The sequence below is a fragment of the Amia ocellicauda genome, chromosome 22 (assembly GCF_036373705.1).
Source record: "Amia ocellicauda isolate fAmiCal2 chromosome 22, fAmiCal2.hap1, whole genome shotgun sequence".
Classification (NCBI taxonomy): domain Eukaryota; kingdom Metazoa; phylum Chordata; class Actinopteri; order Amiiformes; family Amiidae; genus Amia; species Amia ocellicauda.
In genome coordinates, this window is record NC_089871.1 from 8,279,788 (window position 1) to 8,295,737 (window position 15,950).

The window sequence follows — 15,950 nt, forward strand, 5'->3', positions numbered from 1 at the left end:
TTGTTTCTGACCATGTCCATCCCTTTATGACCGCCATGTACCCATCCTCTGATGGCTACTTCCAGCAGGATAATGCACCATGTCACAAAGGTCGAATCATTTCAAATTGGTTTCTTGAACATGACAATGAGTTCATTGTACTAAACTGGCCCCCACAGTCACCAGATCTCAACCCAATAGAGCATCTTTGGGATGTGGTGGAACGGGAGCTTCGTGCCCTGGATGTGAATCCCACAAATCTCCATCAACTGCAAGATGCTATCCTATCAATATGGGCCAACATTTCTAAAGAATGCTTTCAGCACCTTGTTGAATCAATGCCACGTAGAATTAAGGCAGTTCTGAAGGCGAAAGGGGGTCAAACACAGTATTAGTATGGTGTTCCTAATAATCCTTTAGGTGAATGTATAAACACCTGAAAGCCAGTGGTGATTTAGACCAGTTATCTCAAACCTTGGTTCAATTAGGTCTTAGATGTAGTGAACGGATGACCGTTATCGCTTCATTATCTCCCTTCACCCTGAATCTTGTAACGCAAAGGAAAAGGTTATTGTCCGCTACCTGACGGAGCCGCGCGCGCGTGTGTGTATGTGTCTGCTGGTATTTGTCATCAGTCACACTGTCCTCACGATCTCTCCTCTTGTGTTTCTCACCAGCTGGAGGAAGCTTGCCCGTGTGTGCAGGATGCAGACAGAGCATTTATGACAACCAGTATCTCCAGGCACTCAACACGGACTGGCACACCGTCTGCTTCAGGTGAGTTACACCCCGGGTCTTTCCCCTGTGTCTCTGTAGGAGCAGATCACTACGACTCAACCCTGCGATGAGATGAGCTTATTTTATATATATATATATATATATATATATATATATATAATTTTAAATGTATAACTGTGTGACAGCCCAGCGCAGAGGGTTCCCCTGCAGTTCCGAGGCACATTTCTCCCCCAGGACTGAGCTGCAGGTGAGCTGATGTCAGCCTGGCTCTATTTGTTTCCTCTCCGCTGCGGCAGCCTCTCATTATAGTCACAGCTCCGGCCTCGGCAGTCCCGGTGTAGTTTGAGAGTCACAGACTGGACTGCATCTATCCCAGCCCGAGCTCCCAGAGTGTCACGATGCTACAGGCACACTCAGTAATCGGGCGGTTCAATCCGTCAATCCGTACGGGAAATAAGATCTGTGTTTCTTCCGGTGAACAAAGCACAAAGACGTCACTGGCCGTTGTTTTCTAACATTCGGGCCATTCAGTCCGGGAGTGCATTGTTGGGTAATAGGTGATACCCAAGCAGTAACCTCTTCTTTATTTATTTTTGCACACGGTGACATTTGTTTTGTTCAACCTGGAAACCTGAAACCGAAGCCGCACTTAAAAGCCACCCAGCGTCAGAGGGAGATGCTACAAATTTGGAAAGTTTTTGAGCTGGATGCCTTGGTTTTTTGTTTTGTTTTGGCTGATGCCTGTGCATCCCTTGCTTATTGGTCTGGAAAACAAGTGTGTACTAGCAAGAGTTCTGTTGATCCGGTCCTGCAGGTTGTAAAGTACCAAGTTCTTTGGATGTATTGTTTTTGTTTTTTGTGTGCCTAATGACACAGTAGCTTGTGAAAGGCCTGGGGCTCAGTTCACACAGTGCCTGGATGGTTAATGGAAACTTGAACTTTGAGCCTGAAATTAGCATAGCCGGAGACGCATGCAAAATTCTGTGGTTATCCCCATTAATCCTATGCAGGGTGTAAAAAGCCCTTTTATCTTCCTGCTTATGGTTCTTGGGAAGAAGAAAAAAGGAAATTTGTTTTGAACACTGAGGTCTTTGTATTTTCTTTGGATTTCGGAGTAATTATTTGATTTATGTAGAGAAGCTTTCTTCGAATTGTTTCTTGCCTAATAACCTATTAGGGGGATGTTCGGTCAGCTGTTTCTGCACTCTCGCCGCAGCGCGTGGCCGTGGCACAGTCAGCTCATTCAGCCGAGCCCGGGGAGGGGGAGGAGGAGACCGTGGCTGTGTTTCGACGTCAATTAGGGGACATTGAAGGGGCTCCTCTCTATGGCATGGCTGATTATTGACATGTCTTTTATTGCAGTGCAGTCGGCGAGAGGCTTTGATGCCAGATTGTATTAAATGACAGAAAAGGGTGGATTTTTGTTCACAGTCCAACATTTGTGTCTTCCTCACAAATTCCTGTGAGTTAAAGGTTTCCGGCCAAACCATGTGTGTTATGTGCTAGATAAGAAAAGTGTGAACTAAACTTTTTTTTTAACACTACCCCACATCACACTGACTAGGCTTCTCGGTCTAAGCACGGACATTTTGCCTCTGCTTTTCCATCCTGCTCTGTGTGCGTCTGTGGCACAGATGTTATGTGACACACAGGTAGACAATTAACCTATTGATCGTCCTACTTAAAGCCCATAATGTATCCTGCACAGAGCTCAGCAAAACCCGCATGTTTTAAGTGCAATAAAACCCCAGTCGCTCCGAATGACAGCCCCTCGGCTCCCCAGTGAGAGCAGCATGATTGAATTATTCCCGGGCTGACGAGAGCTGTCCTCCTCTCTGTGACACGGCAGCCCCCACGGTCTGGCCATGTCCTTCCCCCTAATGGAATTGCCCGCAGACATCCCCAGACTCACCAGCTTGTCCCTCGCCCCGACAAACCCTTTCTTTGCAAATCTCCTCGGAATAAAAACGGAAATCGATTTGTGGCCAAAACCACTCCGCTGAAATTAGAGCACTGAAGATTTCCAGTAGTAGTTTAGATTAAATTTGAATGAAAACATGCTGTAATTCAGATCCTTTAATATTATTAATAACAGCGAAATAAATTGTAGCATAAACTAACCTAACATGTGTCTAACGTTAACCCTCCCCCACAGCAATCACCGCTGTCAGAAACCAAAATATGTCCATGAACAAAGTATGCGTTTGTTTAAATTATAATACATTAGACCCACCCCTCATTAGATCTGTCAACACGGACAACCACACAAGAACCGTTCAGGCCACTCAAGGCTCTTGGAGTAGAATTCCTCGCTTCGCTGTCAGATCAGCCACCCCGTTGTGGAAAGGACCCTCTGTGATGCTGTGAAGCACGTTTGGAGGTCAAGAGAGAGAGCTCTGTCCTCCAAGAAGGAGCAATCGCCGTTTAAGAGGCACTTTCAACAGCATCGTACAGCGAGAAGAGAGAGGAGAAAAGATCGATGAAGAACGAGATAATCCAGCATTTAAACCTGAGTTATAGAGCTAGAGATTGTATTAAACCATAATTGAGAAAATGACACCAGGTATCCATCACCGTCCAGCTATCAAGCTGTTCCTGTCCTGTGGGTTGTGACGTCCACCATCGCTGCAGTTATTGCCAACTGTAATCGATTGCCGTTGCAGAAGACGTCCCAGGTTGTCTCCACAGATATTTTCTTTCCCTTACTGGTCAGCCATCAACACTGGCCCCCAAGAGGACCCACGTAGGTGTCCACAGTCCTGCCCGATTCTTTGAGTTTTTTTTTTTTTTTAACAAGGTGTGTGGGAAGTTCTCATTAAGTTTAGGAGAAAAATGTGGTCAAGCTGACTTCCTGCAGTTCCACAGGTCCCCAGCATCGAGAGTAAAAAAAGACACAAAAAAATCCAATATACAATCCATAGCCCAGAGACTATGACCTAGAGCGGGGTTGCAGTTCCACATGGTGCGACTGGGGAGATTTAGCTAATTGGCACTAATTACAATCGGCGCCTCAAATCAATTCAAATCAATGCACGGTTTGCACATATCCAGTTCAGCCACTCTAGCAGACAAATTACCGGTCAAACCCATCGGCTGACATCTCGCATTTCTTTGTCAGGCCTTTATTTAAATATTTAAAAGCCCTAAAAATGCTAAACTAGATTATGGAGCAGGCAGCTCAACACCTACACCCACACACACACACACACACATGCACACTAGGACAATACAAGTCTTTGCCTGCAGATGATACGGACCACCTGTCGCTATATTAAATGAATCGTTCCAGTTATGATGGTGTGATTATTATTGTGTCGTGCGGAGAGCATCTGCTACATTACAGTTTGGTTTTTCGACGGATGACATTTACAATCTAAATTTGCAATGTCTTTTTGTTTGTTTGGTTTTTGCATAGCTGCTTTTTTTTGTGTCGGAATTTAGGTTATTATGAATCTTGTTCGCAATCGATTATGTATTTCTGAAGGCTCTTGAAGCCGGGGTGTCCTTGATTCTGACATTGTCCAGATTGGTTGCGGATGTTGAAAATTACGCAGTGGCTTGATTTATCTCATAGAAATGATTGGATTCTGTAACTTTTCTTTGTGAGTCGTCGCTCTGAGGAAAGGATTTGCCTTCTGCTCTGAAATGTTTCTTCCAGGGCAAGTGATCCATTTTCTTTCCCATTCAACTGATTCCCAGGCTTATGTTGAAGAGATGAAACTGTATCAAATCACTGCACATACTTCATCCTGAGGGAGGTGGCCTATGAGACTTGCGTGCCAGAATCCTAACACGGTGCTGAGTTCTCGGTCATGTGTGTCTCTCCATAAAATCAATATGTGATAAATCATTAGGATTGTGAAAGCTGACATTGATATGTAGGCGTGTTTGTACACAAAGGGGTTTCTTTGTACTGAGACCTTTTTGTTAGAGGTCACCTGGCTTTAAGGCTGAACTTCTCCTGTGGTTTATCTGTGTACGGCATGTTTACCTGCATCTACCAAGAGAAGTAAAATGTTTGTGAGAAAAACACCGGTATGTTTTAATCGAGCAAAAACCTCTCGGTGAGAGAACGCATGAGGCAGCTGTGCTTGGCAATCAATGCCCCGTGTAATGTGCATCTATAAATCCGTATTTCACTGCACGTCTCTCGAAATCGTGAAAAATCAAATGCTGTACTTCCTGTACTTAAGCTAATAGACTTTTGTTTCCCCCCTTCTGGATCATTTACTTCGGTGTATCTATTGCAGCGCTTCTTCACCGAACAACTTTACATTTATTGCCCATCTCTGGAAATGGGATCCTCTGCTTCAGAAATTGGCAACGCTTTTAAAGTGGCATTAAGCCGTCGTCCTCCGCTGTACCTCTGCGCAAGTGCTTGGATGAGTATGTCTCTGTCGCCGGAGTATGTTTTTAATACGAGCACGAAAGGGTGGCTTTTAATTACTGCTTTTACTCTCAGTTCAATAGTTAAGTGGTTTCCGGACGTGGAGGAGACGGCGGTGGAACAGAGATTGGCAAAGCTAGCAGGCCGCCATGCTCCATGTATTTTGCTCACGGGTAGGAGTTTGAAATGCTCAGCTCAGGTAGTCGGCAGTCTGCACAAAGAGGCAAATTGGTCCCCGGTGTGTCAGTAACCAAGAAAAATACTTCTTAAACAGCAGAAAGCAGAACAAAAGTGCAAAGTTGTAAGTATGAGTCCAAATGCTGCACGAAAAGCCTGTAAGCTCAAAAGCCTAGTAGAGGGATCTGCAGTGAAGGCGCTCTAGTGGTGTTGTTCATTAGGTGGACTGGTGGACTTCTCCCCGTACCCACAATGTACTCTGCCTGCTGCAGGAAGTGGGCGGCTGCATCACTACCAGGCCGGACTGGGATGCGTCTTTCTGCCTTGACTGCACATTCGTTTGTATTGATCTGTCTTGGAAATGCGAGACGGGGTCCAGTGGGATCTGGCAGGCGTTAGGTTTAATGTATTTTACACATTTCCTCTTTCTCTCTCCCCACTCTTTCATTCTGTCTCCTCCACCCAGACCTGAAGTAAAATGATGACTTACAAGGAAGCTCTGCAGACATCTGATCTATGTCTCCCAGGAATGTGTGTTTTTTAACCCCCAGATTTTATTGTGTGCCTACAGGAGATCCCCAACAACGATCAAGTTTTCAAAGTTTCCCTTTCGTTGTTAAATCGAGATTAGGCCTCTGACGGGACTAAAACATAGGGTTTCAGCTGTAAACATTTAAAAACGGGCTCCTCTACACCTCTCCGTTTCCTCTACCACTTTAAGTTGTGAGTGCCGTTTAGAATAGAGAAGGGTGTGTCATCCTTGAACAAACCGTCTCCTATAGAGGATAGTCATTGAAAGTTTGCAATCAGTTTTTATGCTTCCTTTTCTCTTTTCTTTTTTCTAAAGAGGGGGGCGTGTTTCAGCTTTGAACCCTCGCTGTATGGGCATTTTCTAAAAATAAGCCAGGGATACAGCCTTGTGAAGGGTCAAAGACAACCCTGAGTTATTTGGAAATGTTGTGCTACATTTACAATCCTCCCAAGGGTGGAAAATCATGACCGTCCTCTGAGAGGGAGGCAATCGCACTTCACTTCATGGGAAAATACCGTTCACAGTGCACAGTGTGAGCAGACTTCTCCTTGTGTGTGGCGTGGGGGGAGACGGTTGTGTTTGAAATAGGAAATCAGTGGGATGGTACTTGTGGCATTTTGTGAATTTTATTCTTGGAATCGGATAAAGCAGATATTTGTAAGAGTCACTGAGTGCTCCGCCACAGCCTGCTCTTCGACGTATCGATCGGCCCGTGTCCGTCAGCGTCGCGCTGACTTGTCTCGGCAGCGTTCGCTATTGATCGGTTGCATAATTTCTGCCCGTGTTATGAATATGCGCCCCTCTCGACCTGAAGACTTCCATTGTAACCAAGCTGGAGACGAGCCAGCGGCCGGCAGAAATGATAAAAGCGCAGTCTGTGTTTGTATAGGGCTGTCGGAGGGATCTCTTATCAAAGCGGCTCGTCCTCAGCTGTGGTTTTCTTGTGGGATAGTTTTAAGTGCAGAGTTTCTGGAGCCGGAGGGAGGATGCAGATAAGATGGAGCTGTCTTGTGTTCAGTTGTTGACAGTCCAAGTTTTAAGTCTACACCTTGTTTCCCATCAGGAGGCATTCATAATGGTGAATGTATTTTATTTTCTTTCCCTGGATGCATTATCTCTGCAGGAATTGTTAGTGGCAGCCATTCCTTTGACCTTTCAGTGCCAGAACGATCTTTAGCAATGATCATATTATGAAAGGCTGTAAGGAGGCTCTTTCCAGGCTTTAAGTGCTCCTATATTCTTAGCATTGAAACACCTCTTCAATCCCTATATGCCTGCTCACTAAATACAGGGTCGTTTCAGTCACAAGCAGGAGAAGAATGACTGTTATATCGGCACAGAAAAACGCTCACAAAGCCGGAGGGATTGTGTTTGTGGCTCTTTGTCTGTCTGGTGCATTGTGGGCCGCTGGTTGAGAGCCAGGGACGAGCGTATGGGGGCAATTGCTTCGCACGCCGCCAGACAGCTGGCATCCTGAGCCCAAGTGTTTCGGCGAGCCCGAGAACACGGCCGCCAGGACTTTCTTACGGGTTGGCGGCACCGGTCCTCATCTCGGTAACAATAAAGGGCTTCGTGTCTCTGGTGTAGATCTTCATAAGGACTTCATGGAAATCATTGCCTGCTCCAGACCGGGGGGAAGGTCAGAGCGGGTCAGCTGAGTGAATAATTAATTCCATTTACTAATTCAAAAGCGCTCGGAGGACGGAAACCAGAAGAGGCTGTGTTCCCTGAGGACTGGATCAGGAGTAGGTCTCTCTGACAAAGAAGGAGCCATTTGATAATGAACCTAACCTGGCAGGAGCAGAGGCCATCTCTAATTTGAAGTTTAAAAAGACTGGCTGGTTTTCCACTTTATTTATTGTTATTTTATTATTTCCCATGTTTTAAACTAATACCAGAAGATGACAAAACCCAGGTTCCAGGTGGTGGTGTCCGTCGGCTCGCTCTCCTGCCGAGGGCGCTGCTGAGCTCTGCAGGTCGAGGTTCACTCTTGTGCAGAACAGCATGCTCTACGGTTTCCCACAACACAAAAAAAATGTACCGCATCCACCCTGCGGAGCCCCTTCTGTTCTAATTTTCGCAATGTTTCGCAAGTGTAACTTGCTGTGTTGTGACACACATTAACACCGCAGTTCCCTTTTCATTTTTATGTATTTATTGCCAAGACAGCATGGTTTGATTCCCATTTATCTTGAGAGGGAAGCCCAGTGGAATTTCATTCTGTCACATGTTTCTCTGCATTTTCTAAAGTAGAAACCAACCAACTCATAAGAAAGGGAATGATTATTTTTTCAAGGACATCTACTGCATTCTTCCAGATTAGAAGGCTGCATGGAGGTGAGATTATGAACCGTTCAATTTGTGTTTAGGGACTCCTGTGGAAATGCATCCTCATGTCACAGTATTTGACTCCATGAACCAGCTGTGACAGATTAATGGATTGGTTCTGTTTCAATTAAGTCACTTTGGAAAAGCCAGTGCAAAATAAAAAGCAACAACAAACTCTTGAGGAATATTAGGTCTTTAAAAAACACAATATTAGCCTGCTTTGAATTTAATAACTTTAGTTTTACCCGCCCTGTGTTTTAGCTACTGATGGTAAAATACTTATACCCCCCCACCCCTTCCTCTGGCAAATTACCATTTCATCAGAGTCTGCTTGCATAACCTCAGTGCATCCTCAAGCTCAGCTCTTGAAGTGCACAATGCTTGTGTGGTGCTGCACAGGGGATTGGCTCGAATGGCTAGCCGGTTTAAGAAGACACGTGTGGCTTTGATGTGTGCGCTGCCTCTCGATGGTGACTTGTCAATACTCATGTTAAAGACTTCAAAAGATTAATTGATTTCCTGTGAAAATGGGAACTGGTGCACTGAAGTGCTGTGAGGCCCTGAAATGAGTCCACATGTTCTTATGAAGACCAGCGCTGAACAGAAAAGCGTCGCAAAGCCAGCGTCTGTCTGTTGAGTTAACTGTACACTACAGAAATGCAGCAGACTTGTAGCTTTTTCAAAAGCACAACCCCACCAGACACACTGATCGGTGGCTACTAATGTGAAATGCCCGACACCAACATTATCCACAATGCATTCCCACATCAAGTTGTCGGAGATCTCAGGCAAAATTGTCACAGTGCTTTCTTCCTGACCATATAAGAACTGTATTAATCCCAGATACTAGTATTTTTGTAATAGTTTCTCTATTTCATCTCACTAATCTTGCAAAATGTAAATGGGAATAAGAAGAACTAATAAACCTCAAGTTTCACTTTTAAATGCTTCTCCGATTCCTCTTTCTCATGGTGTGTGAGATGGTTCATTCACTGTCGTACGCCTCTTGGCTCTAGGTATATAATATGTGCCGAGACGAGCGCAGACAGGAGAAGCCTGCTGAGTGACCCCCAGGCATCGGGTGACGTCTGACTACACAACCTGTGTCTGGATTGGCTCTCTCAACTTCAAAGGGCTTTCCTTTCTAATAGTTTTGTGATCACTAACACTTCCCTCAGTCTCGGAGAAAGAACCAGCTAGCTGAGCTCCTGACTGTAGGTTTTATTACCACTGTTGTGTGAAAAACGATCTATTCTACGTGAAGGGAAACTGCTGCTCCTCGGACCACCTAAACATGGAAATCCCTCGCTTCAGAAGAAGGTGAGTGTGGCAGGATGCAGTGGTATGTGTGAACCCTACAGGCTTTGTGTAACGGGAAACAGCATGTTCTCAAGAAATATCCACGTTCTGAAACCAGGTACTACAGTCACATCTGAACTCTTCTGTAGTTACAGCTGCGCTCCGTAAAAAACATCTTTATTTTTTTTCCTTTCCTTTTTTGTTTTTACTACTAGACTCTCGGCAGCTCTGCGTTGCTTTGGGTTTGAAGTTATAAGGTCGTGACATCTCCCAGGGAAGCTGTGAGTAAGCGGCAGAGGAAATCGTAAGAGAGGGAGGGGGACAAAAAATTGCAGCGCAGCGTTGCACAAGACTGAGCGCAGCTGTGAACTCCAGGAGTGACCCAGACGCCTAGTGCTCAGCTCCGATTAAGCCCTCTCTTCGACTCTGCTGAGCTTCTCCAGCGGTGATGAGACGGCTGTGTCTTTCACAGAGGACATGTCACGAAGGGACCAGCGCTACCGGAGCCTCACCAAGGGCAACCAGTAAGTTCGGCGGACAGGAGATGCGGTTTAAATGAGCACGCTTTGCAAAGGGAAGCTGGAGGCTGTTTATCTTTGTGTTCAGTGTTGCAGAGCCTCGCATATCTGAAACTCTCTTCCACTTCTTAATTTCACAGCATGCACCAGTAAACCCTGGGGTGTGGAGTCCTGTGGTTTCTTCTTGTTGTTGTTAGTGGTGGTGGTGGTGTTTTTGAGACAGTGTTTTGTGGGTTAGAGATTTTGAAGCTGTAGTTTGACAATTCAATTTACAAAACCAAAAATGTGCAAAATGGTCTTTTAGAGGGATCGTGTGGGGAAACTGTAAGCACGGGATTAAAGCAATTGCACTGTTTTGCTTCCACAATAGTAAAGATGTATATATTTGTAATGGCTTTCTTTGCCTGCAGTTCCTGTGTTTTCTGCAGGACTCGGCCTGTTTCCACCATCCTCTCTGGCAGTCTATTAGGGATGTATGGTCGCTTTGCGTCATGCTTGCGTTCATGTGATAGGAAGGGAAAAATCTGCTGGTAAAATAAATCCGCTTAGGGTGCTTCCTAGTCGGTCAGAGAGAGTCATGTCATGTCATGCCTTGACTCGGTGCGTGGCCAAATGCGTATGACACATCTTGCTTGCACAGCCCTTGTCGGATTACTCCTCTGCATGGTGGATGTGTGTTGGATTGATGTGTCCCGTGCAAGCTGTTGGGAACTGGGTTTGCTTGGGTCCTGGGTGTCTGTGGGCCTGTTGGGCCGAGCCCGAGAGGAAGGCTTTTTTCCCCGAGAAGGCCCTTCTTGCGCTCTCCGACTTTCCCTCCCTGCTAATTGTTCAGCCTCGGCGCCTGTCTTCGATTAGGCTTTGATTCATGGCAGTAGACAGTGCATGATGATTGCTGAGGTTAGCGATGGGGAGCATTTAGTAGAGATCCAGATAGAGTTTTCTGTATGTTTCATGCATGTGTGTGTGTGTGTGTGTGTGTGTTTATGCATCAATGTACGTGTTTGTCTGTGTGTCTTTGTGTGTGCGTGTGCATGTGCGTGCGCATGCCCATCCCCATCGTAGCAATTGCATCAGAGGCCAAGTTAAATTCTGTTCATGCAAATTACAGTTGGGAACATTTTGTTGTGTTGGGATCTTTAGGAATGCTGCATTACTCTGTGCTAATACGCACACGCACACACACACACGATTCAATACACCGCAATGAGTCATGGAGCCGGGTTTCCATACATGCATTTATTACAGGCAAACGTGTTGCGTCAGTGCAGGTATCCTGGAAGAGAGAGACGATGACAGATGCCTAGGTACCCCTAGATACCTTTAGTGCATTTGTTTATTCTCCAACAATGGAGCCACAGACTAATTTGTAAAACAAAAAATGTAGGTTTTCACTCAATACCAAGTTATAATAGCCAATACACTGCAGGAAGTATTGCCGTGTTGCAATTCCTACACAGTAAAGCAGCTGGTGCCGAGATGTAGGTGAAGGGGAAAGGAATGTGGTGGGGGGGGGGTGGACATCCTGTGTTTTGGGACACAGAGCAGATGTGAGTTTACCCTCCCAGGGGTAAGTGGGAGTATAGTTACTGATGTATCACTTCAGTGCTGCCAATGTATAGCTCGGGATGAAGAGATTTTCAGTGGCAGTTTTTATTTTGGGGAGTGGGGGGGTGTGAGTGCAATTTTTAAAGCCTTCAGGATATCTGACAGAGATACTGGAGTGGAAAAACCGAGTTCAAACAACCATCCGCTTCCTTCTGTTGCCTCCAGCCATTCCGTGCAGCAGAGGAATCGGGCAGGCTTGTGAAACTCAATTGCCTTCCTCTCGGTTGAGTAAGCCCCGGCCGAGAGCCCATGTGATCCGTGCCACCGCATCACTACGCTGCGCCCTCCCTCTGTGGGAATGAAGCCACGGCTAGAGACTCTCTCTAGTGCGGGCCGTTGCTGCTCTTCACTTTGATACGGATCAATGTGGAAGAGGAAAGCGTGTTTGTTTTTGTTGTTGGCATCTGTTAGGTACTTGCTAAGAATGTACTAAGCATTGATTTTGTTGACGGTAATTGTTTTTTGGTTTGTTCGTTTTTTGAAGTGCTAGAATATGTGAGAATTAATTTATATTCTCCTGTTTTACATTAATAAAATGAGCACTGGCTGGTGGCACACAAGCAAAGCGCTTCCCACACACAACCGTGTAGACTTGCGCATTTTTGCAGCTCTGTGTTCCTCAAACAAGTCTTCCTACGATCTGCAACAAAGACCGCACACTCGAGCTCCTCCGCTACACAAACACAGCTCCCTCCTCATCTCCCCACCGAAGAAGTGCACCGTCTGCTTTATCTGTATCCTTTCCTCCTCTCCCTCCCCTCCCATCAAAGCTGCATGTTTACGAGTCCGTCCCTCTGCGGCCCATTAGGGGTTAATCATGCTGAGCTAGCGATTGTTGTGCCTGCTGCCCCCTGATTGGGCCCCGCAGATTCCCTGGGTGGATTTAAATGCACCAATCGGGAGAGGCCAAAGCCAAGGATGAAGTAATGGCTCTCTGCAGAGGGATGACATCATCCTCTCATTCCCATTCAGCTCCAGCTAGGAGTGGAGATGGGGGGTGGAAGTTGATTTATCTGTGTGTGTGTGCGCGCTACATGCTACAATCTCGGAGAAGCCAGACCGGGGGTTCATGTAAATACAAGATTCGGCCGAGTTTGCAGTTTCAGTTTCTGGGTTGTTATTTTTAGGTTGAGGGGATTGTCTGTAGAACTGAAATCTAAAACAAAAAGACTGTTTGAAACAGTTGGATATAAGAAAGTATAAATTGGGTTAAGACGCATGTCGTCTTTCACCAGGTTTCTCTTCCGACATGGAGATCAGGCTATTTTATATCACATACATACAGATCAAATTTCAAAATGCCTTAAACCAGATCATACCGGCCCTGTAAACACTGATCTATTTCGAGGTTTAAAGGCATTTTCAGGCTCGTGTCATCCTGCCGTTCGGGAATGTTTCATACAAGGGCATCGGTTTCAATTGTTAAGCTTTCTTCTGTATCCCTTCGCAGTCCTTCCTTCCCACGTCAGCCCGTGACCTCCACGCTCTCACCCCGTGTCTGTTATAGCCCTGAGACACGCAGATAAAGGCCTGGCCCGGCAGGAAACACACGGGTCCTGTTGGCTGAGGGCAATTTATAGAAACACGCAGATGAGAGAACTCTCCATGCTCCCAGCGCCGCTCTCGCTGTTGTTCACAGGGAGGTGCACCCACTTCTGTTGTGATACCGATACGAATGGGGAATCAAAACTTTTCTACTTTCATTTACGCAGCAGTGTGTGTGAGGGTTTGCTGCATCACAGTCATGGTCTGGGTTCAAAATGTGAAGGAAGAGTCGTTTCTAAAAACCTCCTGGTGTTTTCCTGGAAACTTGCGGTTTGTCACAGTCACCGTCTCGTGTAGGAGTGCCAGCAAAAAATCCCATGGCAGTCATGCCACTCTGTGTCCGGGTCTGCGCCGTTCCCCCGCAGTGGCAGTAGAATGTGACTCCGGTGCAATCCTGTGATTATTCTCCTATCACCCCCCGGTTCTGAGAGAAGGTGTTAGTTAGTCTTGTCCCTGTTACACAGATTTATCCAGTCACATGACAAGACATGCAATGACATGACTGCAGTTTCCTGGGTTTGAAGTGCATTTCCTCTCTAAGACTGATCAATACCTCTGATATCTGCAGTCCTCAGCCTATTGTATTACAGTTCATACACTTGACTGGACAGACTCTGGTTTTAGTCCGTTGTGCTTGAGATTGTGCTTTTAACGGTGCGTTACTAATGACTGTGTCTTCAACCTTTTCGTATTTTGTAATTTGTGCAGTTGACGCCGATAATCCTAATACGATTAGGTTCTCAACATTGTATTAAATGCTAACCCTGTGTTAGAAGAAGAGGGGGTTGTGTTACTGGTAGTGTGGGTCACAGTGATGTTGTGCGTGAGTCCGGTTATCCTCTCTGTGCATTCATGCCATGCACGGCTGCAGCAGCTCGCCGCGGTCGATGATTCAGTGGAGCTCGGCAGGTGTGCGGTTTCACTTTGAGGACTTCCTTTTATCGGCCGGTCGGCTGTGTGAACATCTCGGCATCTGCAGGAGAACTTCTCCATTGTTCCCGACTTGAGCCCCGGGTGTTTGTGCTGCCGAGACACTGCGTCTGGAACGGGTCAACCTTCACACTGGCCTTCCCTGAGCTCTATCTGTTGAGCAGTGTTGCCCATAATTGTTATATAGTCTGTTGGGGATGGGGGTGTTGGGGTAGAGTTAGCACATTACTATGGAGGCCAGTCAGCCAGGTCAAGGTGAGAGAGGACTGATGTGGGGGGTAGTACCACTCGTCCTTGAGCGGAGTGTCACCGGTGCATTTTCCCGCAAGCGTCCCAGGCCTGAAGACAGACAGACAGTGACAAATAGGGTACAGCGCCTCTCTCTGCTCTAGATGAACTCGCTTTTCTGTGCTCACGAGCACGGCAGAACAATGGTTTATTGTTGTGGCGGACCCCCCCGCCGAAGACTCTGCAGCTGTGTGAAGGCATTGACAGCATCCTCTTCGTCCCCCCTTCAGTCACTTCTCCACCCGGTCCAGATAGCGAGAGATAATGTGGTTAGACTTTTGCACAGATCGTACTGCCGATGGAGAGAGGGTCTTGTCTCCTTTTTAATGTTTGTTTGGTCTTGTAGTGAGTTAAAATAGACACAATACCTGAAGCAGTAAGATATCCAGGAAACGTATCCTCTCACCCTGATGCATGTTTTAGAAAATTAAATTTATTTTAAGTATCCGTAAGATTCTTCTTTTATTTTCAGTGAGAAATTCTGGGACTTTTATTTTATATTCATTCTTTCTTTGCTGTGTTAAAAATAAACGTAGTCGTTTGTCCCATCTCTGCCACATGCAGAGGTGTGTGTCTGTGTGTGTATCAGTTTGTGGGGTTTTCAGTAGAAAGAGGTGGAGCTGCCAGTGTCCACATCCTGTGAGTTTCCTGGTGGGTGAAGTGTGATAATGGGTGACCGTGGGTAAATGAGTGAGAGGTGAGAAATCCAGAGAGGGAGTGTGTTCTTAATTTATTGCGTCGTCTCTGGACTGTGTTAAAGCGTTTGGTCTCTTGCTGCCGCTCAGCACAGCACTCCGTCACCCCTGTCAAAGTCACGGGTCTACAGCGTTGTCTTCTGTGTCACAATTACATTTCAGCACACACTTATTTCCAACAGCCCAGCCTGCGTAACATGAAAGGATTGAACCATCGGGCCGTGTTTTAAAGATAGTTCTGGAGACTTTTTCAGTAACCCCAAAGGAGGAAGTTGAAATCTTTTTTTATTCTTGTTTGTTTGTTGTCGTTGCCTCCGAAAGCCGAGGTCTCTGGGCTCGCAGCTGTGCAGGTCCCTGGGTAATTAAAGTGCGAGGGTTTGTGATGTGACAGTCGTTCTCACAGATTATATTCTCTTATTCGGTTCAAGATCATGTTTACCCCTCACAGCATTATATATAAACATAAACTCATCTGGAGTTCTTAAAAAAAAAAACGTCAATGGAAATGTTGTACTGCAGTCGGTTTGTTTTCCACTGGGACATATTTCGTCACAACTCCAGAAGACACACCGCCAATCAGCTGAGGTTTTCCAGCTAAAAGAAATTCCATTTGGGGGGATTATTGTTAGTGTGCCACGGGACTTGTCTCTGTATATTTTCCTTTGTGTTGTGTTAGTACTAGGGTGCGTCAGAGGAGATCCTGAACACAGAATTCCTGAATGAGCCAGAAGCACGCACGCACACGCATGCACACGCACACACTTCTACCTGGTTCCATCTCACCAATTTAAAGAATGACTACAGTATATAGTATATGTGTGGGGTTTTGCATTGTTTGTGATGCGGTTTACTGCCTGCTATAGTGCAGAGGGTTAATGTAGGAGCTGTGTGTGTGTGTGTGTGTGTGTGTGTGTGTGTGTGTGTGTGAG

At 46.0% G+C, this 15,950-nt stretch overlaps 1 protein-coding gene across 3 annotated transcripts in view; it reads left to right on the top strand.

Annotated features, from left to right (window-relative positions):
* LOC136718337 (LIM domain kinase 1) overlaps positions 1-15,950 on the top strand; it is a 46,762-nt gene that overhangs the window by 6,513 nt on the left and 24,299 nt on the right. The window contains exons 1-2 of one of the 3 annotated variants that reach the window (XM_066696034.1): positions 9,134-9,461; positions 9,656-9,964. In XM_066696034.1, the coding sequence (XP_066552131.1) occupies positions 9,918-9,964 (47 nt within the window). In that variant the 5' untranslated portion in view covers positions 9,134-9,461; positions 9,656-9,917. Of the gene's footprint in view, positions 1-656; positions 757-9,133; positions 9,462-9,655; positions 9,965-15,950 lie in introns of those variants that run through there. The other 2 variants (XM_066696033.1, XM_066696035.1) reach the window with 2 other exon arrangements.